Source organism: Megascapheus bottae, chromosome 7 (assembly GCF_031878675.1).
Source record: "Megascapheus bottae isolate mThoBot1 chromosome 7, mThoBot2.hap1, whole genome shotgun sequence".
Classification (NCBI taxonomy): Eukaryota; Metazoa; Chordata; class Mammalia; order Rodentia; family Geomyidae; genus Megascapheus; species Megascapheus bottae.
Window position 1 is genome coordinate 46,824,505 of NC_143515.1, and position 27,962 is coordinate 46,852,466.

General features: G+C 43.3%; 1 protein-coding gene across 2 annotated transcripts in view; it reads right to left on the reverse strand.

Moving 5' to 3' along the window:
• Positions 1-27,962, reverse strand: part of Sptbn1 (spectrin beta, non-erythrocytic 1) — a 169,482-nt gene that overhangs the window by 88,240 nt on the left and 53,280 nt on the right. The window contains exon 1 of one of the 2 annotated variants that reach the window (XM_090336923.1): positions 10,325-10,729. The exons of the other annotated variant lie outside the window; for it this stretch is intronic. Within the exon in view, the coding sequence (XP_090193049.1) occupies positions 10,325-10,433 (109 nt within the window). The 5' untranslated portion in view covers positions 10,434-10,729. Of the gene's footprint in view, positions 1-10,324; positions 10,730-27,962 lie in introns of those variants that run through there. 2 annotated transcript variants of the gene reach the window in all.

Genomic DNA, 27,962 nt, shown 5'->3' on the forward strand with positions numbered 1-27,962 from the left:
TCAAAAGCAAACACAGTAGAAGCATTCAACGTCTCCATGGAGGGTGGTCAATATTGATCTCTGACAAAGGCAGTTCTTTGATCTACAGCTGGAAGCTGAGGCTTCAGTAGTAACTGCTCCAGATGATTTTTAAGAACTTGGGAGAGGCATTACCACTGTGACCTTCAACCTACATCAAAGGTAACATGACCTAAGTACCAGCTATCAGTCCAGTAACCTTTCTAAAGGAGAAAGAGGATGTTTCAGCAGGGTGCATTTTTAGACAAACTAAACCTTCTGGCTCAAAGAAGGAAACCACACCCAGAGGTTTCAAGGGTGGGGTGGGTGTTGAGGTATTCAGCTTAAGTTCAGAAGGCTTACCCTAGCTGTATCTGCCTATTTAACCAGGCCCTGCAACTATTGTATACAATAAGTGACTAGTCCACAATGGGCCATATAACTAATTAGTGTCCAAAGAGAATCTTGTTAAATTCTCCTGAGAATTTCATTATATAAAACTTGTATTACCCCCATTCTAGGAATAAGCCTGTAAATAAATTGCTCTGGTTTGCAAAGCATACTGACAAAGTCTGCTGAGGTACATAAAAACAAGATACCTAGACAAAACTGAATGTGCACAATAATCATGACAGTGTTAAACCTTAAGTACATAATGGGCATCTATTGGAAAGTCGGATTTCTGGGATTATTTCTCATGATGATATCATAATACAGTGGATATGACACATTAAAACATGTTTAGATAATAAAGAAATAGCCAGAAATAAAATTGTGTTGAATAATGACTGCCAACCCTGCCTTGGAAAAACAAATTGTCACCAGAGTCACTGCTCTAGCTTCCCTCAACTCTACCACTAGAACTGGCCTCTCAGAAATAATCTACAAGGGTATTAGTCAAATGCAGAGGTCACTTATCTCTTCCAGTCCTTTCCTTTTGCTCTTAAGCAAATGACTTTCACCAAGTGTTTTTCTCCCTTCCCTAATCAATACCAGCCATTTTAGAACATCTGCAGACTCAGAAGAAGTGAACATCTGGAAGTGAACATTTATCAAAGAATACACACTTTCATATATTAGTCCCCATTTAGCCCCCAAACCTGAAAACACTGCAAGATAAGCATCCAAATGGAATGAAGTCTAACCAGTTACAAGAATATTAAATATAGACTCACTCTAGTAATACATGGCATTTTTGCTTCATTGAAAAAAAAACAAACATTGTTTAAGCCTGGTGCTAGATACACCTGTAACCCTAGTTACTCAAGAGCCTACGATGGGAAGGCTGAAGTCTGAAGCCAGCCCAGGCAGGAAAGTCTGAGATTCTTATCTCTAACCTCCACAAGCTAAGAGTAGGTGTGGCACAAGTGGTAGAATGCCAGTCTTGATAAAAAAAAGAAAAGAAAAATCTGAGGGACACTGAGGGACAAGCCCTGAGTTCAAGCCCCAGGAATGGCTAGTAGTAGTAGTAATAATAATAATAATAATAACGATGATGATGTTTAAGTATAAAGGAGAACTGGGAGCTGGGGGCTCACACCTGTAACCCTAGCTACTCAGGAGGCTGAGATCTGAGGATAAGGGTTAAAAGCCAAGCCCAGCCCAGCCATGAAATTCTATGAGACTCTTATCTCCAATTAACCACCAGAAAACCAGAAGTGGCTCTGTAGCTTAAGGGTTAGAGTGCTAGCCCTGAGCTGAAGAGCTCAGGGACAGTACCCGGGCCCAGAGGTCAAGCCCCATGACAACACACACACACACACACACACACACACACACACACACACACACACACACGCATGCACGCACGCGCACGCACAGTGTAAAGAGAATATAGATATTGCTACTTCACTTAGCCTGCTAAAATTTAAACACACTGGCTCAAAATATTTTTCTAATTTCCCCACTAATGAAAAGAAACTTGTTTTAGCCTCACAAATTTCTGTAACTGCATGATTAGCAAGTAGGAAAATCTCAACCAAGCTCTACCAAGCTTTATAAAGCTAGGAACTAGCCAACCACCATTTAAAACCTGGTAATCTCTTAGACTAATCAACTTTAATTATTATACATTCAGATTTTCAAGACTTCTTTATAGTTGAAATGATAGCTTACATATACACCAAAAAAAATAAACATTTCTCATGTCTATCATGAACTATATATATGACACAAACATCAATGTTAGACCTTTTCTGTTCATGTGGGAGAGGGGAAGAAGGTACAATTACCTAGGCAGCTACTCAAATGTGAATATGCAAGCCAGGCACCAGGGTTCAGGCCTGAAATCCTAGCTGCTCAGAAGGCTGAGATCTGAGAATTGTTTGAAGCTAGCCCAGGCAGAAAAGTCCATGAGACTCTTTATCTCCAATGAAGTATTCAGAAAAAGCTAGAAGTGGTGCCATGGCTCAAGTGACAGAGCTGGTCCTACAAAGAGACTCTGAAACAGTGCCTCATTCCTGAGTTCAAGTCCCAGGACTGGCCAAAAATAAAATAAAATGAAGAATGTGCATGAATCCCCCCTTGAAGATCTTGATAAAATGAATCTGACATAGATCTGAGTTAAGCCTAAGAGGCTACATTTCTACCATATTCCAAGTCACCTACAGATCACACTAAACAACAAAATTCTAAATTCAAGGAAGCTATGTTGTTTCCAAGCTTATCACACACCAAGGAATGCAGCATGTTTCCTGCTTCTGGTGACTGTGACCCTCCAAAGCAGCCATCCTACACAGGGCACACATGGGTCAACTATTATAAAAGCTAGATGAAATTATTCTATTTGAATTTTTCCAGTCGTTTTTCAGTGCCTGATTTACTCCTCCAACTCTGTAACCTTACAGTTCCTTATCTTTCCAATCCCCTTCTACCATCTTCCCTCTGCACTCCAAGCTCTCGACACCCATAACAAGCCTGAATCCCCCACTCCCACTTGGACCTGTTCTACTTCCTTCTATGCTTTAGTCAACTCAGCAGCATTTCTGGCACTGCTGACACAGGCTGGCCCACATAAGTTCTAACAGAATACAACTGCTCATTGAAAAGCAGGTAACCAGCCAGGCATGGTGCCTCACACTTGTAATCCTAGTTACTCTAGAGGCTGAGATCTGAGGATCGCAGTTCAAAGTCATCCCAGGCACTAAAGATCAAGAGCCTCTTAACTCTAATTACTAGAAAAAGGAAAGTGGGGCTGTGGCTCCAAGGGGTAGGGCAATAGCCTAGAGCTGAAGGGCTCAGGGACAACACCCAGGCCCAGGGGTAGGGTGGTAGCCTTGAGCTGAAGAGTTCAGCGACAGTGCTCAGGCCCAGAGTTCAAGCCCCAGGACCACATCAACAAAAAGAAAAGCAGGTAACCAATCAATATCTGTTAATAAGGATAAACAGAAAACGACCTCACTTTTTAGTGTTGGCTTTATTTTAGTATTTCATTTCTTAGCATCTTCCTGCTTTAAAGCAGTTCAGATTAGTGATCAACAGCTAAGCTTTTAAATGGCAGGTCCTGTGCACTCATAAAATGATTTAACAACTGCTGTATTTTTAATTAAGCCAATTCTGCAGAGAATATTCAAGTCAGAAAAGTGCTTATAATGTTCTTATATTTACTTCACCACTATTATTACTTGGAATAGCTGGACCTCAATGACAAAAGAACTTGTTGGACAAAGCGGAAGAATAAGCAGAATAGGCACTAGAATGTAAAGATGGGTGGTTTATTAAATCCACCTGGCTTATTTTGATAAGGTGCATGGTACAAATATACCATGTGAAGCCCTCCTTCATGGAAAACTTTAGTTGTGCCACATTCCAGATAAGAGGACTCAAAGTCCATACCTGAACTGCTCTACCTTATTTTTTGGTAAGCAACAATATTAGAATTTGTAGTACATTTAGTTTTCTTTATAAGGAAATATAATCATGGGAACGAGAGCCATACTTTACATGTTTAACTGCACATGGACAAGTTTTCAAAGAAACTTCAGAGATTATAGTACTTGCTATTAAACACCGGTCTTGTAAGAGACTTAACATGTAGATTTAAGGCTAAACTCAACAGGGTTTTTGTGGTTGGTTGGTTTTTAACAATACAAAGCTATGCTTGATACCTGAAACTGTCTTCACAGCCTACATATACAATTTTTGGAACTTGCACCTCTCGCTGTAATGGCTCTCCCACTCAGTGGGAGACTAGAGTGGGTAACTGACCCCACATGGCAGAGGTGTGAGGCCACAGATGTCAAATAGCTTCTCTTAACACAGCAAGACAGAGTCATTCCTGACTGCCTGCATGCCTTTCAATTTCACAACTTTGTTCTGAAACATGCCTTCCCCCAACTCTTCATTTGCCAATCAGGAATCAGATTATACCTGCTCCTACTTAGAAGAAACTCAAGGAATTATACTCTTTCCTTATTTCCACTATCTCCTCCCCACCCCCTCCCCCACACTTTTGGTTGTGGGGCTTGAACTCTGGGCCTGGGCACAGTCCCTGAGCACTTCAGCTCAAGGATACCGCCTTACCTCTGGAGCCACAGCACCATTTCTGATGGCCAATCAGAGATAAATTTCAAGGACTTTAAAGCCCGGGCTGGCTTTGAACCGTGATCCTCAGATCTCAGTCTCCTGAGTAGCTAGGCTTACAGGCATGAGTCACTGCGCCCAGCCCCAAATTTATTTACTATCAAGTCCTGGAGCTTGAATTCTGAGCCTGGGTGCTCCACTCACGGCTTTTCCACTCAAGGCTAGCTTACAACCACTTGAGCTACAGTTCCACTTCCAGCTTTCCGTGGTTAACTAGAGAGACAAGAGTCTCATGGACTTTCCTGCCCAGGCTGTTTTTAAACTGTGATACTCATATTTCGACTTCTCAGTAACTAGGATTACTGGCTTGAGTCACCAATGCCCAGCATCCCATTTTTCCCCTCAAAAGCAGTAGGAACTAAGAAGGGATTGTTTCTCAAACTTTCTTGTGCATAGAGGCTATATGCCAGGTGCTAAAAGTCACCCCCAGTTTCTGATGGGGATAAGAAGAAGGGGACTCCTAGCAAGTTCTCAGGTTATTGTTATTGTTTGAGGAGCTTCAGTTTAAAATCCTCTATGATAGATAGGTAGTAACATTCATTTTATTTGCCCTTTAACAAATAATTATGTGCAAGACAGGTTACGCTGGACCTCACTTGGTCTTTAGGCTCCCAGATTCACATAATGTAAAAAAAGCAAACTAAAACTGTAACAAAAAAGCAGTATGTGGAAATAACACGAAAAAGACCAAGCAGTTAAACTTATTCAAAGGGAAGGCTAGAGAGCAGGGATTTTGAGCTTTTCTTTCCTTCTGGGAATGCTCAGAGAGAGTAGAATCTGAAATGAACCCCAGAAGGAATTAATTCTGATGCATGAAGTGATTCCCAAAAGGATAGCAGGTCTTGAATGACGAGGAAATGCAGGTCAGGGGTAAGGAATCATGGTTGTACTGAGGACATTTATCAGGCATGGGAGCTAGAAACAATCAGAAATGTTGGCTCAACTCAAATTCCAATGTAGTCAAATCCCAAACATTTTTGTGAGCAGAACTCTTGTCAGGGCCTGGCTTTAGGGATAGATAGGAGCAGGAAGGCACTTGCCATGAAGACAAAAACAAAGGAACAGTGAGGCTGTGACTAGAACCCTTTCCAGCCTGAAGATGTGAAGTCATCCAAAGCTCTCCCACCTTAATCCCATGACTTCAGTCTCCTCACCAAAGCGGTATCTTGTCTTCAAAAGCTGTTTATCTCTAATTCTCTGCTACATAATTGGCTTCTAAGAATCTTGCCAAACACTGGACTTAAGGGGTTTTTTTTTGTTGTTGTTAGTACTGAGATTTGAACTCAAGGCTTCCCACTTGATAGGTAGCCATTTTATTTCTTGCCCCATACTTCAGTCCTTTTGATTTAGTTTTATTTTTAAGGTTTTTTTTTTTGGCGGGGGGTGGGAGGGTGTGGGGGGAGTGGTCTGTCATGAGACTTGAACTCAGGGCCTGGGTAGTGTCCCTGAGCTCTTTTGCTCAAGGCTAGTGCTCTACCACTTTGAGTCACAGTTACACTTTCAGTTTTCTGGTGGTTAATTGGAATTAAGAGTCTTATGGATTTTCCTGCCTGGGCTGGTTTTGAACAGTGATCCTGAGATCTCAGCCTTCTGAGTAGCTAGGTTTACAAGCATGAACTACCAGTGCCTGGCTCTTCAGTTATTTTTGAAATGGGATCATGCTTTTTGACCAGGCTGGCCTATTTAAGCTTTGCACAGTGGCTAAAATGATAGATAATGCACCACTGTGCCCAGCTGTCCCTGCTGAGTGGGAGTCTTATGAACTTTTTTTGCCTGGGCTAGCCTGGAATCACAATCCTCCTCATCCCAGCTGCTTGCATACCTGAGATGGCAGGTGCATACTGATTCACTTAGCTATTTGATAAGATGGAATCTGGCCAAGTGTTGGTCTGAGTTGGTCTTAAGCCCTACATGACTCTCCTTCATCTTTGCCTCCCATGTAGCTAGAATTACAGACATGAGCTACCAGCATCCAATGGGACAAGAATTTCAACTGAAAGCACTGCGGCTTTCTGGCTCACCAATCCTGGGAGCAGCCTATGTCCAGAAATCTGACCAGAGCTCTCTGCATAGACTGACTTTCCATGCCAGCAGCTTGTATTCATGGAATCTGGATGACAAGAGTGATACATTCCTGCAGTTCGAAGCTCTTCACTCAGCCTTTGTCTTCTCAGCTGACCTTCTCAGCTGACTGGGTACTCTATGGCTCTTTCTAGTGCAAATACATTGAATCCAAAGAGCTCATTTTTCAAGAATGTCAGCTGCTAAATGTCAGGGTAAGGTGCAAAGAAGGCAAGATTCACTGTGATGCTTTTTCAACTGGGTTCCATCTTCACTACTAAGGCCAATAAGGCCAATGGGATAGGTGCTGAGGGTGCTAGAAGAAAGCAAGTTACAACTGCAGTCCCAGAAGGTTTGAGTGCAAGACAGAAGTTGGAAGAGAAGGCATAGGAGGTAGACTCTTCTGTGGGTGTCTGTCTTTGAATCCCCAGCTGGAGCCAGAATTTCACTTACACAATAGGCATGTAAACAGCAGTTTCAGAGAGTTAAGGCGAGCAAGCTCAGTACTCTCTCATAAGGACTTAAACTGGTATAGGTGATACTGGGGAGAAAGTATCATGAACCTGTTAGCACAGATTTTTCCACACTTGTTACACCAAGTTCAATTGTTTCAATAGTCCTCTCATCTAAAAAAGAAAAACAGGGGCCGGGAGTTTAGCCTAGTGGTGAAGTGCTTGCCTAGCATGCACGAGGACCCGGGTTCGATTCCTCGGTACCACATACACAGAAAAAAACAAAACAAAACAAAAAAGCCAGAAGGAAAAAAGTACACATTGAGGATCAGGAATGCCATTTTGTCTTATACCAAAGGCCGCTATACAATCTATCTTTCCCTCTTCCTCCCTCTCACCAAGTCAATGAAGCTGTTTCTATCCCTCTGATTTGTTGATCCACAAATCTCTACTGCTACTTCTGCTTATGTAAATCAACCAGCTCATTTTAATATCATCCTTCCTTTACCCAGAGTAGCAAACCTCCTTCTAGGGCTTTGAAATTCTTAGGATGCAGCAAAAATGTGAAATAACTCCCCGAGAATCACAGCATGCAGGTATAGACTAAATGTATACATATATAGGAGGTATTAAAAAAATACAGATTCAGAGTAGTTATTTTTCCAACAGGTGTTAAGAACTAGGAAAGATTATACCCAGAAGAGTAAAGAGGTGGCCTTGTATACAGGTATAAAATTAAATCAAAGAGAATTTACATGTTATCAAAAATAGGTGATGAGGCAGAAGCCAGTGACTCAGACCTGTAAACCCTAGCTATACAAGCTGAAATCTGAGGATTGTGGTTCAAAGCTAGCTGAGGTAAACAAATCCCTGAGACTCTTAGAGCCCATTAACCAACAAAAGTCAGAAATGGAGCTCTGGCTCAAGTGGTAGAGTGTCAGCCTTGTCAGAAAAATGCCCAAGTCCCCAGTTCAAATCTCAGTACTGGTACGCACACATGAGCACAGAGAAAGAAGTGATGACTAAGAGAGCTATTCGGACTAAACAGAGAACCAAGACAGAGGTGGGGGGGGGGGAGAGGTTTTTAGGGAAATTCTCAGATGGTAGTTAAAAATGCAGTTTTATGTCTTACACAGGACACTCAAAGGTGATCTTAATGTGATCTATTACCCTTGAAAAGTAATTCAAATATTCTCACTTCCTCAACACTGGGTGGTTTTCTGTTATAGAAATACCAACACTAAACTTGCGCAACTAACTCCAAACCACCATATTTTAAAATAAGAAAGTTATCTGGAGCTAAAAACTGGGAGGGCAGAGGTTAAGAAGTTAAGAACTTTTTAAAGCTACCACACAACACAAAACCTACCCATTTGGAAAGACTTTCCATAATAAAAACATCTGAGGTAAAAATATCAGAAAGTACTGATAATTCCTTAATTTAAATATTTCCTTGTCCAGAGAGGTCAGTTAAGATATTTCCTGTGTGTCAGCTCCACCCAGCTCAGTGAGCAGTTTACAGTCACTTCAACCCCAGTGGAATAACAGCCTTTTGTTACAGATGGGCCTGGGAGTGCATTCCTTCCCACACCTTTTTATTTTCAACAGTTTTGCCTTTTTCCTGAGGTGTGGGCTGGAAACTGGTCATAGGTTTTTTCTCACAGACTTCTCCATGAGTGCTTTCTTCTTGAATAAATGACACAGTGAAGTAGGGAGTGTGGTCACATTCTGAGTTCCTGGGCTCCCAACAGAGAGCTCCAGAGAGCCACAATCTAGAAAGTGAACACTCATCCATTTCATCATTTGCAACTCTTCATACCTAAACTTTCAAACAAGCAGATTCTGCTTTTGAAGACTCCTAATCATTCCCCAGTGTGAACAGAACTGCCTCTGAGTTAACTGCCCCAGGAATGCAGCACCATCTAGCAAATGTTTAAAATCACGTCCTGTTCTGCTTCTCGTTTTCCAAGAGTGTCATTACTGTCAGCTATTTCACAAGACAAACCAATGAATGAAATACACTCTCCCTTCCTCCCCCCACCCCCAAGGAAAACACAGTAGGACTAGGTTGCTTCCTTCCTTTCTCCTCCTCACAGGAACCACGTTTGTGCCACCAGGAAGACTTAAAATAGGAAACACAAATTTTCAATGCTACGCTTTACAGAACTAGAGCCATTCCTGGCCTAGTACTGATTCCTGGAGCTTCCAAACGGAAGTGCTTCTGTTTTCAGTTACTGCTAGGGGCCTGCAGGCTGGTCAGTGACAGCTCCCGGTTGCAGGCAGGCAGAACCCAACACAGTGCAGGATCCTATGCATCCTAAAAATATGGGGAGTAAGTGGCCGGGAGTTTAGCCTAGTGGTAGAGTGCTTGCCTGGCATGCACGAGGACCTGGGTTCGATTCTTCGGTACCCACATGCATAGAAAAAAGCTGGAAGTGGTGTTGAGGCTCAAGTGGTAGAGCTCTAGCCTTGAGAAAGTCCAAGGACAGGGCTCAAGCCCAGGAACGGCAAAATATATGGGCAGTAAGCTTCTGGATGCATCTCATTAACTGAACCCGATACAGACTCCAAAAAAACCTGTAATTGATCCAACTAATCCAGCCCATGGCATTGAATGACAATTACTGGCTTTTATTATAAATTACATGGCCCACTAAACGGATGGGAAAGCTCTTCCCCGACACAATACATTAAAAGGGATAAAATTAAGCTTCAGAATCAAAACTGTAATTTACTGAAGACTTAGGAACTACAACAACAACAAAAAAAGACCACTCCCTCCACCCTTTTGCTATTGTTCTACAAGACTGGGTCTCCACAGGGCACTTTACACCTTGAAGACTCCCAGGGGTAAGAGGCTGGGGGCTGGGAGGCAAAGGTGACTAAGGAACCAAATACTTGCCTCCTAATGGCTCTATTAGCACTCTTAGAGGGGGAAAGGGGATGGGGGGTGGGGAGAAGAGGCGAAGAGGGAGAAAGCAGTGGATACCTGGAGTAGAGTACAGGAAAGGCAAAGGGAACTCCAAGTGGTAGCTAGTGTGGTGCAGCGTGTGCAACTGCCTCCTCTAATCTAAGTGCTGAAAGAAGCTGTGGGCGACCAGCCGGGGACTCTGGGGCCAGGCCTTGTGGCCACCGTCTTCACCGGGGTCAGGACCTACCATATGGCAGAATTAGAGCCTCAGAGCCCCCACCAGCTCCTTCCAAGGCAGCTCGGGCCTGGGGATTGGACTCACCTTGGAGCTGCTTGAATCTCCCTTCCAGCTGGTTGTAGTTGTAAGGCACCTGCCCGGTGTAGGCCGGCGACAGCGGCCCAGAGATGCTGGATGTCCTCTGCAATTCCATTATGCCCGGCTTAACGCCCCGGCGGGCTGCACACTGGAAATCCCGCTCGGGTCCCCTCCTACCCCCATCCAACTCGCAGCAGCTTCCGTGAGGCCCGCCTCCCGTCCCGGCCAAGAGGGCTGGACCTCAAACGAGCCGCATTCCAGTCGGAAATGGGTGCTGGGTGACCTGATAGACGGCGAGCAGGTCGGCCGCAGAGTCCACCTAAAGCCCGGGCGTGGAGTCCCCACCACTCCTTGGGGCCCTCCTTCCTTTGGGTGGCCCTGGCCTAGAAGCTTGAAATAAATTGCCGAGGACAGAAGGAAGAAGAGGAGGAGGAAAGGGGAGAAACAGTCCTACCTAAAAAAAAAAAAAATGTTTTAAATATGGCCAATCCTAAACACGCCCGGGTCGCCGAGCCCCGGCTCCCGACAGCACACACCTCCTCCCGGAGGCTGCCGGTTTGTAATTTAATCAGGAGCCGGGGCGGGCGGTGATGTCACCTGATTAGCATAACAGCATTGTGGAGGAAACTGCGGGCGGCACCACGAGGAGGGGGCGCGGGCGAGCGGGTGGGGGCGGGCCGGCGCGCACCCCACCCACCCCGGGCCCGCGGGGGGACCTTTCCCCCCGCCAAGATGCTGGAACTGCCCGCTGGGGTCGGGCCGGGCGCCCCGCGTAACGGAAAAGTGTCGGATTACTATCGCGTAGCGAGGAACGCGGAGCCGTGGGGAGGCCCGGAGCGTGGGCAGGGTCCCCCCCACGCCCACAACCCCCCACAACCCCCCGCGACCCGGTCACTGTGAGAACGTCTGCGGAGCGCGGAGATCCCGCGGGACGCACACGCGCGCGCGCGCGCACACACACACACACACACACCTGGGTGCGCGCGGGCGCCAAATACGCGCCCGCCCGCCCCAAGTAAAGCCGAAGTCGGGCTGAGCGCCCTACTAACTAGACGCAGGCGGGGGAGCCGAGGGGAGGCTCTAGCCCTGGGGAGAGCCCTTTCCCGCGGACGGGCCGCCACCCCGGGAGGTTAAGCGGGAGGAAGCTTTTCCTAAGGCAGAAATTCCAAGTGAGGAGGGTTTACCGGGAGCACCGAGTCGCAGGGCATTGTGGGAGAAAGGTACACAGGTAAACACCACCAGATCCCTGACCCCGGAGGAGCTTACGATCAGGAAGAAACAAGCCCTCAGATCCCACTCTGATTTGTTAAAAAAAAAAAAAAAAAAAAAAAACAACCCTGGTTCTTCGGAAATATTCAACTTTCTCTCTAGTTTTCCTCGTGGTCGGGAAACTTTCAAATGTGCCCTTGGGAAATAACTGACTCCTGTTCCTCCGCCCATCCTTTAAAAAAAAAACAACAAAAAACCCTGCTCATTAGCTAAAGCTGAGCCCTACAGAGATAATTCACTAAATTCCTAAAGGATTCCAACATTTCCCCAATCCAGATTCACTTTAAGCAGGCACATTTGTCATTCAAGGGGGCTGCAGTCTATCCTGCCCAAAGTTAAAAGCTCAGCTCAAGAGCCCAGAAAGTGCCGGGTTCAACAACCCATAGTGTCAAGCTTTGGCTTTCAGGACAGACCCAATCAGGATAAGAAAGAAGATATTTCTCATTATCCAAGATGTAGAGCATATGCTCAAGTCTTCGAAGCTTTACCACTTCACAAATGCTGACCTGCAATAAGTGGGAAGGTAGCAAAACAAAATTGCCACCTTATCTACTATTCCCAAGACCTGAGTTTCTGGACCTGGTTAGGCCTCCTCATTATCCCATGACCTTGAGACAAACCCTGGATTCTTCCTAAATTGTCCACCTTTCTTAACTGGTACAGGGAGTAAGAATTAACACCTATCTCTGAAAGTCACTTAAGAGATAATATGAAAATGCTTCAATTTTTTTCATGTTTCTACAAATTAAAAGTACATTTTTCAAGGTACCTGTTTCACCTTACATTTTCCCCCTTTCATACCTCATCAAGACTACAAAGAGAAGTAAATGGGGAATTGCCTCAGTGAAGATCTTTTTAATAAGCACTGCTTTGCTATTAAATATACTGGTGAGGTAATAAGTCTAAGGATCCAGATATGGCACAGAAAATTAGATTACAACATGCTCTGCCAGTTTATACCATTTTACTTTTAATCTGTAAGCCATTTAGTGAGCAGAGTATGAGTCACTAACCAGCATCTCCCTTTAGCTCCCTCAGGTATGGGGAAGTACATGGAATGAGCTTTTCCAAATAGCCAGCATAGAGTGACAGCAGAAGCTGGTACCAGTGCAGTCACAAGCCTAAAAGCTGGCAGCAATCAAACCAGGCAGAGTGAATGTGCCCATGCATTTAAAAGGTTTTGAGACTAAGAAAAGGTTTAATTCTACAAGGACAGTGGGTGAGAAATGGAGATAATGGTATAAAGAAGCCAAAGAAGAAGGCCCATATGACCATTTCTAATTCAGCAACAGGAAGGAGGTAAAAGGTCAGACACACTTTGTAATTTTCTCTCCCAGGGTTTATTGGGCTACAGTTACAGTATTCATCATGTACAGGGGACACTACTGAAGAGTTGTGGGTTTTCTTTTTTCTTTTTGGAGAAGTGACAAAGATGACTGGGAGAGATACATGGGACAAATTAGATGCAAACAACCAAATATCAGAATACAAGAGTTCAGAGAACAAGGAGGCCACATCTACTAAGAAGGCATGTGAGAACTCCAGGAGACAAAACGGCATTTTAACCTGACCTTGAACCCAGAGAAATAACCAATAAGCTGCAGGGAGAAAGAAGCCTCCTCACTGATGTGTGTGTAGGAAGAATAGGGCTGCCCAGTGCCACAATGTGGCTGGTGTATAAGGAACTGTGAGGCTAGGAGAGAAGTCATGAGAAAGTTAGAACTAAAAACAGGCCACAAGCTGGTGGAAACTTTTGAGCCAGAGGACAGAATTTGGGCTAGGCTCTAGGAATGATTAATGTGGGAGGTGAGGGGGGGATGGGGAAATAGAAGGGGAGAGGGAGAGAGAGAGCCTCTGAAGGTAGCAAGTTTAGTTGGGTGGTGACTGTAACTCTCCAGGTCAAAGGATCAATCAGGGTGTAGCAACAGGAATGAAAAGGAATGGGACTGATGTAAGAGTCCATAGGACTTTGGTAACCAAAGAAGTTCAAAGGATAGGAACAGGAAAGACTGGGCATTAGAGCTGGCTGTGTGTGTGTGGGGGGGGGAAGGCATAGGATTAATATTTCCTTCTAAACAGGCTGACTCTGCGTCACCTGCAGTAACACCAGGTGACAAGTCCAGAGCACTCAAGGATTAGATGGTGCTCAAAGCGGAAGATACAGTCCAGCGCACAGAGATAGGAGTTGAAAGAGCAGTGGGTTTATATCTAGGAGGGGAAGAACAAGGCAAGGAGGTGAGCAGAAGCCTGAGGAAGACCTGGGTACTGAAGGCAGAAGAAAAATCAGTGGCAATCCCAAAGGACGTGGGGAAGTAAAGTCTAATACAGAAGAGAGGTACTCAAGGAGAGGCAGGAGAGATGGCATCACACACTGGAAAGGACTGAGTGGGGAAAAAAGGTGAGCTAGGATGCAAATGAGATGGTCAGTGGAGCTGGGCACAGGTGGCTCACACATGTAATCCTAGCTAATCAGGAGGCTGAGATCTGAGGACTGCACTTCAAAGCCAGCTTCAGCAGTAAAGTCCGTAAGAGTATTATCTCCAATCAACCACCAAAAAAAAAAAAAAAAAAAAAAAAAGTGGCACTGTAGCTCAAAGTGGTAGAGTGAAAAAGCTCCGGGTCAGTGCCCAGGTGCTGAGTTCAAGCCTCACAATAGAAAAAAAAAATCAGTGGGTTCATACAGGAAAAGCCAAGTTACAGGGGTTATAGAATAAGGAGAAAGAGAAGAAGGGGTAATGAAAGACAAGTGTATATAGGTAGAGCAGTCAGTCAGCCTTAGCTGCTTAACTTCAGCGGAAGGGGCGGGGGAGGATGGATATTCCAGATATTCTGAAGAGGAAAGGAGATTTTTTTAAAAAAATCAACTGGATTTTATTATGCAGTTTCTTTACAGAAACATCATTACATTTAAGCTCTCTAACATTTTAGTGTATTGCTAGGAAACAGAACCAGGCACATAGCTTTCTGAGAATTTGACAATACATTGCCAAATGACTAATGTGCATGTTGAAGGAGAGTATTTTTCAAATAATGTCGAAAGAATTTACAGGATCTTTCTCAGTACTGCCTTAGTAAAAGCAAGAGAGCAAGAGGCCATGGGTTCTACCCACAGTTTTATTTATCATGATCTTAGAAGAAGCCTTTAGAAGTCCTTACCCTATTCAGAAACATGTGGCATGTGAATAGTAACTAAGTGGAGAGCTGTAAAGACAGTTCTCAGAACGCTTAGTCAATTAAGCTTTCTGCAGAAACAGATCCTTCTATTTTGGCTTTTTCCCCCTTAATCCAAAAACCACGTCCCTCATTCAGATCAGTGCACCAGCTTGGATACAACAGCCTTTAAGTTGTATCCAAACTCTCCAAGAAGCCAGGATTGACAAGGAAGGCAGTTACACAAGCAAAGCAACTAGGGCCTTGTATTTGCCAATCCTGAGATACCAGAAAGGTAAAACTAGGTCCCTCTGGTGATCTGTGGAAGGAAGGACCCAAGTTCAACATCAAGTATTTAGGCTCACTCTAACTTCTGAGTGCCACCAAGAGCTACATAATCCTGAGCATGTGTTCCTGACTTTCCCAGGCTTCGCAATCCTGGTCCATAAAGCAAATGAGCAGGAATCTATGGCCATAAAAACTACTTCTGTTCCCAAATGGATTTATCCACAACTTGGGTGCTCCCCTGCTTGGGTCCCAGTTATAACTGTAGTCCCAATTATCCTCCACTCCACATAAACTGAATGAATGGCCATGATAATTGTAACATCACCCTCTGTAGCTTACAAAATGACTAACTCTAAGAGGTAGATACTGTCTCAATTTGGGTAATTGAGGGTCAAGCATACCTAGTACCTTCCTCAGCGAGAGCCACCTGGCTGGAAACAGCCAACAGGTATACCCCAAGCTGACCAAGGCAGTACTCTTTCTACCCCTTCATCTCCGCCATTTCTCCTGAGTGTTAATGATATATCAAGTTTACTAGAAGTAAACCAGAGGTAAAGACTTCTATGCTTTTCTGAGAAACTATAAACTTGCTAGGAACATGGCTCAAGCAACAGGGTTCATTTTGTCAAAAACAAAAGGGAAAAACCTTAAAACTTGGTAAATGGTGTGGGGTAAACTTAAATCTCACAAGTCTGCCTCCAATGAACCTATACAACTGGTCCTATACAGTGTAGGATTTAACACATGCTAGAATACAGATCACGAGAGCCTTTAAGTCAGGGTTTGGACGAGTTCAGGAAGGGAAGAGAAGATGGAGAAAAGCAGACTTGGCACTTTGTAACCTTGTGATTGTGCCTGAAAAACTGGCAGAACAAGGAGACCATCACCACAGAGTTATCTATAAATTAAGTGAGCTAAAATGTCTATAGAGATCCCAGCATAATCCTAGTGGTCATAATTATCAACCTTTAAATTGCTCATTGGGGAATTTTCAAAACTGAATTCTACACCATGTTTGGCCATCTCTCACTTCATCTTAAAAGCTACTGGCTGGGTATAGTGCAGACTTCATGTGGAAATGCTGACCTCAACTGGAACTCAGAATGGTCAGCCTTTTAGGTTTTTGGAAAAGCACATTTCCTTCATCTTGCCCATTCTGGCCTCTCAGGTTTTCTCAAAGTCAGCTCTCTAAAGAATAGCTGTGGCTCCCAGTACCAGGAAGGTCCACTGGGGACCGGGCAAGGACATTTCTAGGTGGCAGAAACAAGTCCTCTGTTTGGCAAATAATCACTCTTTAACTCCCTCATTATGTGCAGGGAAACACAGACTCAAAATCCCATTTTATAGCCAGAATGCAGTAATGCTTCAGAGACAATACCAATGCAATATGCACTAGGGAACAGGTTACAAGGGCTATATTTTTAGAAGGATCACTGTTTTGTTAAGGGGGTAATCAGATTTGGTGTTTTTAGATATATGCTATGCACAAGAAAAATTAAAGGGACCCCAAAAAGTACATTTCCCTCCATGGTGATTCTGTCTCATTCTCTCTCTGTCTCTATCTCTCTCCCTCATCCTCTATCTTCCCCCACCCCCAATACATACCCAGAACTATCTAGTCACATAAGGAATCTGAAATACCAGGGAAAATATAATTTTCATTCATATTCTCTTCTTGTTTCTTGTCCAACTGGCCAAAAGCACCTGACATTACTGCTGCAGAGAAAACTATCTAGCAAGTTATACTTATAACAACCACCCAAGGTCCTGGATCAGGAATGCAGTTTATTGAACCTTCTATCCCAGTCAAACCTTACCCCAGCATTTATGACATCAGTTAACTGCACAGGCAAAGTTTCCCTATATGGGCAAAACAACATCCCAGAAGAGGCTCCACCTTTGGCAAACAGGTGTTGCTAAGCTCCTGAAGGTAACAGAAACCAGGGATAGGAGAGGACCCAGCTCCTCCCCCACAGGTGGAGAGGTTTAAATGAAAAGAACATCCCAAGAATGCAATTGGGGCCAGGCCTGCTCATGCCCAGGATTTTTGGTTCTGCTTTCTACTTTCAACATGGCTGATGGATACCAAGGCTGTTAGATACCAGTGTTCAAAGTCACAGGACAAGAATATACCAGAGCTGAATGGGTGATAAGAAGACACTGTTCTCCAAATAGCTCAGAAATGGGAAAAGGAGGAAATAGGAATCTATTCTTGGTGAAAATAAGCTTTGGACCCTGCCCTCAGGCAGTCACACCCATCTTATCTTTTCCCAGAAATGAAATGGTAAAAGAACCAAGTTCCCAGGCCCTAGGGGACTTAAGGAAAGAAAGGGAGGGAGCAAGCTGTGTGCAGACCTCCAGACAGGCTCTACAATACCTTGTCCACAAAGAGGTCCATCAACCCATCCTGAGTGATCTCAGCCCCACTCAGGAACACAGGAGGGTCTCAGACACAGATACAAAGATGCTCAGTGATAGCAATTGTGATTCTGTACTTGGCTGGGAAGTATCAGAAAACAGCAGGGGTTTCTTTCCTATGAATAGTTTCTGTTCCTAAGCATAGCATCTGCATGTATGCATGTTTGCATGTATGTATGCATGTACGTGTATGTGTGTAAATTTTGTGTGTATGTGTGTGTGTGTCAGTCCAGGGGCTTGAACTCATGTCCTGGATACTTTCCCTGAACTTCCTTCTGTTCAAAGCTAGCACTCTACCACTTGAGCCACTTAGGGATTTTTGGTGGCTTACTGGTGATAAGAGTTTCACAGACTTTCCTGCCTGCGCTGACTTCCAGCCATCATTCTCAGATCTCAGCCTACTGAGTAGCTAGGTTTACAGGCATCAGCCACTGGCAGCTAGAATGTGTAATTTTCTAATCAAACCTCTGCCAACATGAATATAGCATGCTAAAATGAAAGTAGTTTATTGTATTTACTGACTGAATGTCAGTCAGTCCTTGCTGAGTGAAAAACAGAGCCAGTTGCAGGGGTAGGGAACAATGGTGCACAGCCCAGCCACAGCAGCATGTGAAGTGCTTTCTGAGTGTGGTTATCCACTCGGCCCCAACCTAGCACTTGAGCTTCTGCTGATCTCTCCATGAGATAGCACAGCCTCCTTCCCACAGGACTTTGCTAGGCAGCCAATGACTGAGCCCAGGATTTGAATAATTCACAGACTTCCCTGTCACTCAGGAGTGCCAAGGCCTGCCAGCTGCCCATTGCCTGTTAGGTGGGAGGCAGACTCCAGACTTATTGAAAAAGGGAGCTATTAGCTACATCCAAGACCTTTACAGAAACATACAATCTGTTCCTCTTTTTTTTTTCCTCTCCCCACTTTAAAAGCCAGGTAAGTTCCCATTGCATCCAAGTATAAATGACTTTTACATAAGGAGGATGGGTCCCAATGTACAGGAATGGGGCAGAGAGAGTGATTCCCTCAAACAAGTGCATGATGAGCATGCCATTCTCCGTGCGATGCTGAGGTAACATAGGCTAAGCAATAATAAATGTCAGTGCTCATCCTGTCCATCTTGCCCCTCTGCTCTAACCACACTGACCAGTAAGTGCCCTACCACCTGTCTCAGGCTTTCCATGTCTTCTCTTGGAGCTCCATTCTTCTCTCCTTCAGTCATCCATCTATCCTTCAAGACAGTTTGAAACCTTCTCTTCTCCAAGAATTCTTCCCAGATTATACCAGCTGGCATGATGGCTTCTTCTCAGAAACCCTACACCAGTCCTAGCAGCCTGCCTCACCTGGCACTTACACACACTCTTACAGTATTGCTTACCCCTTGTTGTGCGCCAGTCTTATCTGCTTAATTAAAATAATGGAAGTGCACCAGTTACAGACTCAAGAGAAGTAAAATGTGGACTCAATTATCAGCTTTGGACACCGGCTATGTGACAATGAGCTGGTGCCTTAGCTTCCCCAGCAGAAAATATTTCAGGCCCTTTGGTAGAATGCCCTTGGAAACAGATCATGAGCTAGTTTAGACAGATGCCTGTCTCTGGAATCCCTACTCCCCCCCCCCCCCCCCCCCCATCTCCTATCATAGTCTCTGAGAAACAATGTAGCCATTTCGGAGCCCAAACACCATCAAAGCAAAGGCTCTGCAGGTAGGTGGCCCCACATGGTCAGCTGAAGAGCCTAATCTACCTTACATAAGCCTCCCTCCCACCTCACAGCTACTCCTAATAGGTGTCAAAAGTGCCACCTCAAAACTTATGTATCTAAGCCAACCATCTCATTTATAGATTAAAAAAAATGAAGCATGGACCAAGTTACTGGCATACCAGAGATCTGAAAGTAGGTTTTCCGAGTCATGGTTGCCTCTTCATTTCTAGGGCAAATCTCAAGGTGTAGGAAGCTGAGGACAAAGAACCAGCCTGCAAGGCTGGGCAGGGTGGCTCATATCTGTAATCCTAGCTACTCAGGAGGCTAAGATCTGAGGACTGCAGCTCAAAGCTAGCATGGGCAAGAAATTCTGTTAGACTCTAATACTCCATTAACCATCAAAAGTCAGAGATGGAGCCATGACTCAAGCTATACAGCATTAGTCTAAAACAGAAAAAGCTGAGCAAGAGCACGAGGTCCTGAGTTCAAGCCTCAATACATCAGCAGAATAAGCAACAACAAAAACTGGCCTGCCTTTCTCGTGCCTCTCTGTAAATAACATGGTTCCAGGGGTTGAAATTCCAGAAGTTGCCAGGTGCTGGTGGCTCATGCCTGTAAACCTAGCTACTCAGGAGGCTAAGATCTGAGGATCACAGTTTGAAGCCAGCCTGGGCAGGAAACTCCCTGAGACTACCATCTCTAACAAATTACTCAAAAAATGGCCAGAAGTGGTAAAGCATTTGCCCTGACCAGAAGCTCTGGGACAGCACTCTACTCTTTTCTCCCACCATCTAACACCATGGGAAAGTCAAAAGGCCTATACTAAGCAGTAGATGATCAAAATCTTTCCATGTTCTCTTATGCCCAACTTGTGCCAGCTTAGAGAGATGCAGAGTCCAGACTGTGATACTGTCAGCCCCTATCTCATCCTCCTGGCATAGCACAGAAAACCAAGCATACTAGCAGTCCATAAACACTTGGCTGTTCAAAGACGATTCATTCTGTTTTCTTCATTGACCTTTGCTTCATCATTTTTACAATGTCCAATAGAAAACCCACGTAGAAGACATTTTAAAAATATATATTTCACAAATGGTTGCGTTCATTGCAACTAGAATTCTAATGACAGGTGGGAATGAAGCGAGAAAAGAAATGGATTAAGGTCTTTGTAATGTCTGCCACCTATGATCACCTATAAACCCGTCTAGGCATTCATTTTCATTACCTTTTTATCACTCTTGAATTCAGCATCTACCTAGAAAAACAACTTGAGACCCACATGGTACCTTTTTCTGTACTATATATTATCTTAATAACATTATACAAGCTTTACTAAAGGATATAGAGAAATTAGAACCTTTGTGTACTATCAATGGAAATATAAAATGACATAGCCGCTATGGAATGGATACTCTCCAAAATATTAACAGCTGGGACCACCATATGCTGCCACTTTTGGGAAACAAAGCAGGATTTCAAAAAGAAAATTCTACATATCTCTGTTCACTGTAGCATTCTTCAAAGCAGCAAAGAGGTAAAGGCAGTCTTAATATCCATTAATGTATCAAAAAATTGGGATAAATGCTGACAGTGTAATATTATTCAGTGTTTAAAAAAACAAAAAAGACCCTCAAGGAAACCCGGTCACAGGCTACAGCACTAACAAACCCTCAGGACTTTTTGACTAAGTCAGTCAAAAAATGGGCAAATATATGCCAGGTGCTGGTGGCCTTATGCTTATAAACCCAGCTACCCAGGAGGCTGAGATCTGAGGATCACATTTCAAAGCCAGCCTGGGAAGGAAAGTCTGTGAGACTCATCTCCAATTAAACACCAAAAAACTGGAAATGGTGCTATGGTTCAAAGTGGCAGAGTGCTAGCCTTGAGGAAAAAAAAAAAATTGCTCAAGGACAGCTCCTAGGCCCTGAATGGAAGCCCTACAATGACCAAAAATTAAAAATTAAAAAAATTTTTTAAAAGGCAGATACTATTGTTTCTACTTCCAGGAAGTACCTACTGCCATCAAGCTAGAAACAAGGTAGAATGGCCGTTAATGAAATCTAGGAGTAGGAGAAACAGGGAGTGATTGTTTAATGAGTATAAAGTTTCAGTTTTACACAATGAAATGGTTGTAGATATCTACTGCACAACAGTGTAAATACACTTAAAAATGGTTAAGATGATAAGATTTATGCTATGTGGGTTCTTTTATTCTTTAACCAAAATTAAAAATAAATAGATTGCTAGGCACTGTTGATGCATATCTCTCATCCTAACTAATCAGTCTGAGGATCACAATTCAAAGCCCAGGCAGCAAATCTTTTTTTTTTGGCCAGTTCTGGGGCTTGAACTTAGGGACTGGGCACTGTCCTTGGATACTTTTTGTTCAAAGCTAGCGCTCTGCCACTTGAGCCACAGCACCACTTCTGGCTTTTTCTGTGTATGTAGTACCGGCGAATCAAACCCAGGGCTTTGTGCATGCTAGGCGAGCACATTACCATGCCCCTGGCTTCTGTGAAATTCTTATCTCTAATTACCACCCAAAAGCACCAGCCTTGAAAAAGGCAAGGGGCAGTACCCACACTGAGTTCGAGCCCTAGCACTGGCTCTTCAAAAAGGAATGACTGAGGGGCCGGGAGTTTCGCCTAGTGGTAGAGTGCTTGCCAAGCATGCACGAAGACCCGGGTTCGATTCCTCGGTACCACATACATAGAAAAAAGCCAGAAGTGGTGCTGAGGCTCAAGTGGTAGAGCTCTAGACTTGAGAAAGTCCAAGGACAGTGCGCAGGCCCTGAGCCCAAGCCCAGGACTGGCAAAAAAAAAAAAAAGGGGGGAATGACTGAATGAGTGAATGAAGAATGCTTCAGTAAGATGGAAGGAAAACGCAGTATCAGCAAAGACAGCAGATCCACCACATGTTCTGAGTCTGTGATTCTAGAGCTCAAAGGGTTCCAAGCAGTACTAATCCTCTCTTCCAACCTTAAGAAATTAGAACTTACCTGGAATCCTGCCAATTCTCCCCCCCTCCTCTCCCTCTCCCTCTCCCTCTCTCTTTCTCTCTCTCTCTCTCTCTTCTTCTTCTTCTTCTTCTTCCTCCCTCCCCCCCCCCGTTATCTCCCCCCCCCTCAACAAAAAGCTTCATAAGCTAGGTACTGCCCCCAGGCTCACACTTGCACGTGGGTGGTCCAACCTCCATCCATCATAGTCATTGCCTGCACCAGGCTCGTGATCAATACTACAGGCCAACTTTCATGAAATTGTTCAATTCGTTTTTCAATCAGCATCTTGGAGACTGATTATCCAAAACATGGAGGTAAGACTGGAGGTGCAGCTCAAATGGTAGAGCACCCGACCAGCAAGACCCCGAGATCAAATCCCACTACTACCAAAATATAAAAATGCAAACACTCAGACACATAAAGCATTGAAGAAGCTAAAGGTATTTTAATCACAGTAGTAGGCATGCTTACGATTACACAATTTCAGGGTACATGTGCATAGACAAGTGTACAATTACACAGGATCACTTGTGCACAGGATCACTTCGGCAGATGTTAGAATACTTTCTCTTACTCTGAAGGTTTTGTGACACGCAAATCCTCACCTATCCTGAAATACCAAGACCTGCCTAACCAGATAAAGAATGGCAATATACATAGCCCGTCCCTTTGGGCATGTGCATAGCTTGCTGTTAAAGATAATTTCAGGCTATTCAAGATTCATGAAGCAATTGACCAAAGTTCTTACTGATAAAAAAAATGTACTTGTCTGCCTTTTAAAGATTATGGAAGGGCAAATAGCAAAACCTATTACACAGGAAAGAAGTCTGTAATTGGAAGTGATTATAATCAAAGTTGTACTAATTCTTGTTAATTATACTCTACAGGAGTCTGCATTTCTGACTCATCAAACATAAAACATTAGCAAAAACTTAAGACTGGGTCTTGAATTGGAATCATAGGGCAGTTCTTTCCTGGAGAATAACAAAGGTTGTTATTATCTCTATTCCAACATACCATGTGCATCTCACTATATACCCAGAAATCAATTGGAAAACAGGCCAAAATTCACCTCAGTAACAAGACAATGCTTGCTAATTGCTTCTAATATATTTTATATCATCATATTTTTTACCCCTGGTTCTGAAGTTTAAAGCGAGGGCCTTGTAAATTCTCTATTACTGAGCTACAACCCTAGCCCTCCATATCTTCTAAGATAATTCATACTGCTTTGTTCTGTTAGCATGCTATCTAGTATAAATGTTTGATTTTTTTTTTGGCAGACCTGGGACTTGAACTCAGGGGCTGGGCTCTGTCCCTGAGCCTCTCAGTGCTCAAGACTAGCACTCTCCCACTTGAACAATAGTGTTTCTGGCTTTTTCTGAGTAGTTTATTGGAGATAAGAGCATAGACTTTTCTGCCTGGCTTGGCTTCGAACCATGATCCAGATCAGTAGCTAGGGTTACAGATGTAAGCCACCATTGCCTGGCTTTATTCTTTTAAATAATAGATTATTTATGCCCCCCCTTTTTTTAACCAGAGCATCACATAAGTTTATTTCAGATGTAACAGCAATGTTAAAATTGACAAGTTTATCTTAACTGCACCAAGTAAATTTAGCCATTTAAGTATTTTTAAAGTTATTCCTTCCAAAAACTGTGGGAGCTTTTCTTTTCCACCACTACACACCATAGTTTCCCAATAGTTTTGTTTGGAGGACTTTCAATTGATGAGTAAAAACTGCTTTAGAGATACTTCAGAACTCCTTTCTCCAAATGAAAATAAATCTGGACAAATTTTATGTTACATAAATTTTTCTACAGATTCTGTCCTTTTGAACCTAAATGCAAATACCGTACAGTTCAATTTTAACCTATTTGCCCCAGTATAACTGTCCTGAAAAATGATATAATCAGTGATGTTCCAATGAACAGAACTGATTTACCTCAGATTTTTTAAAATCAAAATAACCTATTTATGCCCCTTTTTAACTGGCCATGCTTCTCTTGTCTTATACTTGACAATCAGGAAAATAAAGAAAATACTCTGTAAAGCAGCTGATTCTCAGCGCCTGGTCTTTCCAGTAATACAGGCAAAGGTTTGCTTTTGGTGACACTATGGAGCTTGAAATTGAGGCCTGGGTTCCTTAGATTTTTCAAGCAAGGATTGTGCTCTGTCATTTGAGCCACAACTCTACTTTAGGCTTTTTGGTGGTTAAATGAACAAGAGTCTCTCTCATAGACTTTCTTGTCCTAGCTGGTCTCAAACCATAATCTTCAGATCTCAGCCTTCTTAGTAGCTAGGATTACAGTGCCTAGCTAGGAAAATTTTTGTTGTTGTTGTTGTTGTTTTTTGTTTGTTTGTCCTGGGGCTTGGACTCTGGGCCTGGGCGCTGTCCCTGAGCTCTTCAGCTCAAGGCTACTGCCCTACCCCTGTAGCCACAGAGCCACTAACCGTTTTCTTCAGGTCACAGTTTTTAGTGCCTATGCTGGTTTTGAACCTCAATCCTCAGATCTCAGCCTCCTGAGTAGCTAGGATTACAGGGGTTAGCCACCATGCCCAGCTGGAAAGTTTTTTCTTTTGTTGTTGTTTTAATTTTGGTGCTAGTCTTGGAGCTTGAATCGGCCTGGGTACTGTTCCTGAGCTTTGTTCAAGGCTAGCACCCTTCCACTTGAGTCACAGCTCCACTTCCAGCTTTTTGGTGGTTAACTGGTGGCAAGAGGCTCACAGACTTCCTGCTAGAGCTGGCTTCAAACTGATTCTCAGATCTAAGCCTCCTGAGTTGCTATAATTTATAGGCATGTGCTATTGGAGCCTAGTGTTTGTGAAAGGTTTTTAATAAGCTCCATCACCACAAACATTACAAGATGCTCAAGTTATCTCTTTCACATAATTCTCTAAAATGAAGTAATTATAGGAAGAGGTTTTTTTTGTTGTTGTTTGTTTTGTTTTGTTTTGTTGCCAGTCCTGGGGCTAGAATTTAGGGTCTGAGCATTGTCCTTGGACTTTTTCAAGGCTAGTACTCTACCACTTGGGCCACACTCCCAGCTTTTTCTATGTGTGTGGTATGGAGGAATTGAACCTGGATCTTTGTGCATGCTATATAAGGCTCTTTTAAAAAAATCTTCCATGAGTTAAAGGGTATTTGGAGACCTACTTAATGTGAAGCAAGGCAATTTCCAAGAAGATTGAAAAAGTATCAGAGGTTTTCAATTAGTGCCTATGAAGCCATAGCCCCCAATTTACATGACCACTCACACAGGCTGAGGCAATGACAACCTGATTCTGAATAATCTGAGAATGAAATCTGTAAAGCGAAAAATCACACCCCTCCAATACTGCCACGAATATTATGGTAATATATACTATGTTCTCTAACATGAAAGTGACACACAATTAATCCTCTTGAAAATCTAATAATCACGCTTTTTTTGTTATCCCCCTTGCCAACAAAGGAGCTGTCTCAACAAAGGAGCAGAGCACTAAAGATAAGAGTACCCCATAAAGGACCAGCCCTTTCCATGAAGAGCCAGCCAGCCTGGGACAAGGCAGCCCACCCAACCAGGAATTTTCTACTCTGGCACGCAATCTCCCTCCAATAGGGCTCATTCATTTGGTTAGAGGGCTGGGGGAAGGGGAGGGAAAATCAATTTATCAAAAAGTTTTAAAGCATTTTTATGGCATCCTGAATCATTCACTCAGTAAATCTGGGATTATGCAGGATTTTAATGTGTATTGAGTATAAATCTAAAACTGAGGAGAGTAAAAGAAGACACAAATGTGAAGCTCATATTAATTTTTTAATTCAAAAACAATCTTTTTCAGTGTTTTTCCTGCCTCTAGGAAGAAGGACTGAGAGTCACAAATATCTTCTGCACACCCCAGCAAACCACTCCACAGGTCACCAGTGTCCTTGGGCCATCCACACATGTGCCCTTTGAATGTTCCTGTTTTCCTACCTCCACTTCTAACCTTCTCATTGGACATTAATATAGTCTTCTCAATATGGAAGGTCTAGGGTGGCAATAGAGATCCCATACTCCAAAAGTTTTTTTTTTTCCATAATGAAATGTTACAAATTAACACCTTTCAGAGTAAGACACTTGAACAATATTCTGAGTTCTCATAACAATCTCATAAATACTGTGTTCCCATTCTATTGAGACAACTTGTTTACTATCTCCTAGGCAGTAGGGGTCACAGCAGGGATCCTATATAGGACCCTAGGCTTCTGAGGCCATTCTTGAGTTCATCATCAGCCCTGAGCTGGACAGTCCTAGATGCATGGATCCAAAGGCAGGAGGATTCAGACGCTTTGGCCCTTAAGGATGGCTGAAGTGCAGAGACAGTCAAACTGAAAGAGCCTCAGAGCCTTTATAGTGTCCAAAAGCTGGACAAGTGTAGACAAATGTGACCCAAGGACAAGTGAATTCTAAAACTAGAAGCCATACAGTACAGCCTCCCCTGCTCTGCAAAAGATAGACAGGATGGATGGATGGATGGATGGATGGATGGATGGATGGATGGATGGATGGGTGGATGGATGGATGGATGGATGAATAGAATAAAAAAATCAAACAGTGGTCTGCTTTGCAAATTTGTGATCAAAACCACCAGACACAACCCTCATGTGCCCCTGGGTGTGGTGGCTCACACCTGTAATCCTAGCTCTTCAGGAGGCTGAGATCTGAGGAGTATGCTTCAAAGCCAACCCGGGGAACTAAAGTATATGAGACTCATCACCAATTAACCATTAGAAAATGGGAAATGAAGATGTGGCTCAAGGGTTAGGGCAGTAGCCTTAAGTTGAAGAGCTCAGAGACAACCTGTAGGCCCAGAGTTCAAGCCCCATGACAAAAACAAAACAAAACTTCAATGCATTTCATCAAATTAAGTAAACATTACATTGTGAAACTTAAATATGTGAGGGCATGCACAACCAAATATATTTATGAATGTATGAAGTTGCATACATAAATTAATTTCTTATTAAAAATTGGTCATATAATCTCATTGTTTAAAAAGTATAGTCATCATTTTTTTCTATTTCTTCCAAAATCACAAGTTGGTTATAGATTAAATCATCAAAATAGCTCTAAATTCCTCCATTTAGTTTTAAAAGAGAACAGAGAATCAGCTTCCATTATAAAGTTCACTTCAGACAATAGCTATGTTCAATGTGCCAATTAAGATGGCTCCCTAAATGTGAAAGTTCAAAAGCCAACCCACATGTGGGCATTCCTGAAGATTACAGCTGATTAAATGCACAAAGAAAGCTGCACAAGCACACCTGTTCATTCTGTGTTGGGGTTTCAAGTGTCACATTAGTATCAGGTGCATCCTCTGAAAGCTCTTCCTCCTCTCCATCCTGTATTTCTCAGGCGGTCTTGAATACCTCTACATTATTTACAAACATCCCCACTAACACTGACCTTCCTTCAAATGTTTAGAGACATGAGTGCAATTCCATGGATGGTGTGTTTCAGACCTCAGCAGATGCTGGAAGTACACAATAATCCTTGGCAGAGTAAACAGCTCTGGGCATAAAACTGTATGTGCGCTAACAGGAGATGTATAAAGAGGTAAAAGAGTTGGGTATGTAAAGTTACTTATTCAAAATCATTTATAAGCCAATCCATGAGACAGTTAAACGTATCTCTGGCCAGAGAAAGGGTAAAAATTGGGCTACAGGGTACTACTGGATAAATGCAAGACACCGCTGGTGTCATGGATTTAATGATTTAATGATTTTCAAGTCAGCAGTCACAGGGGGAAAAAAAAGGCTAACTTACACATGAGTTAAAATAAGCTCTGCTTGTCTAAAA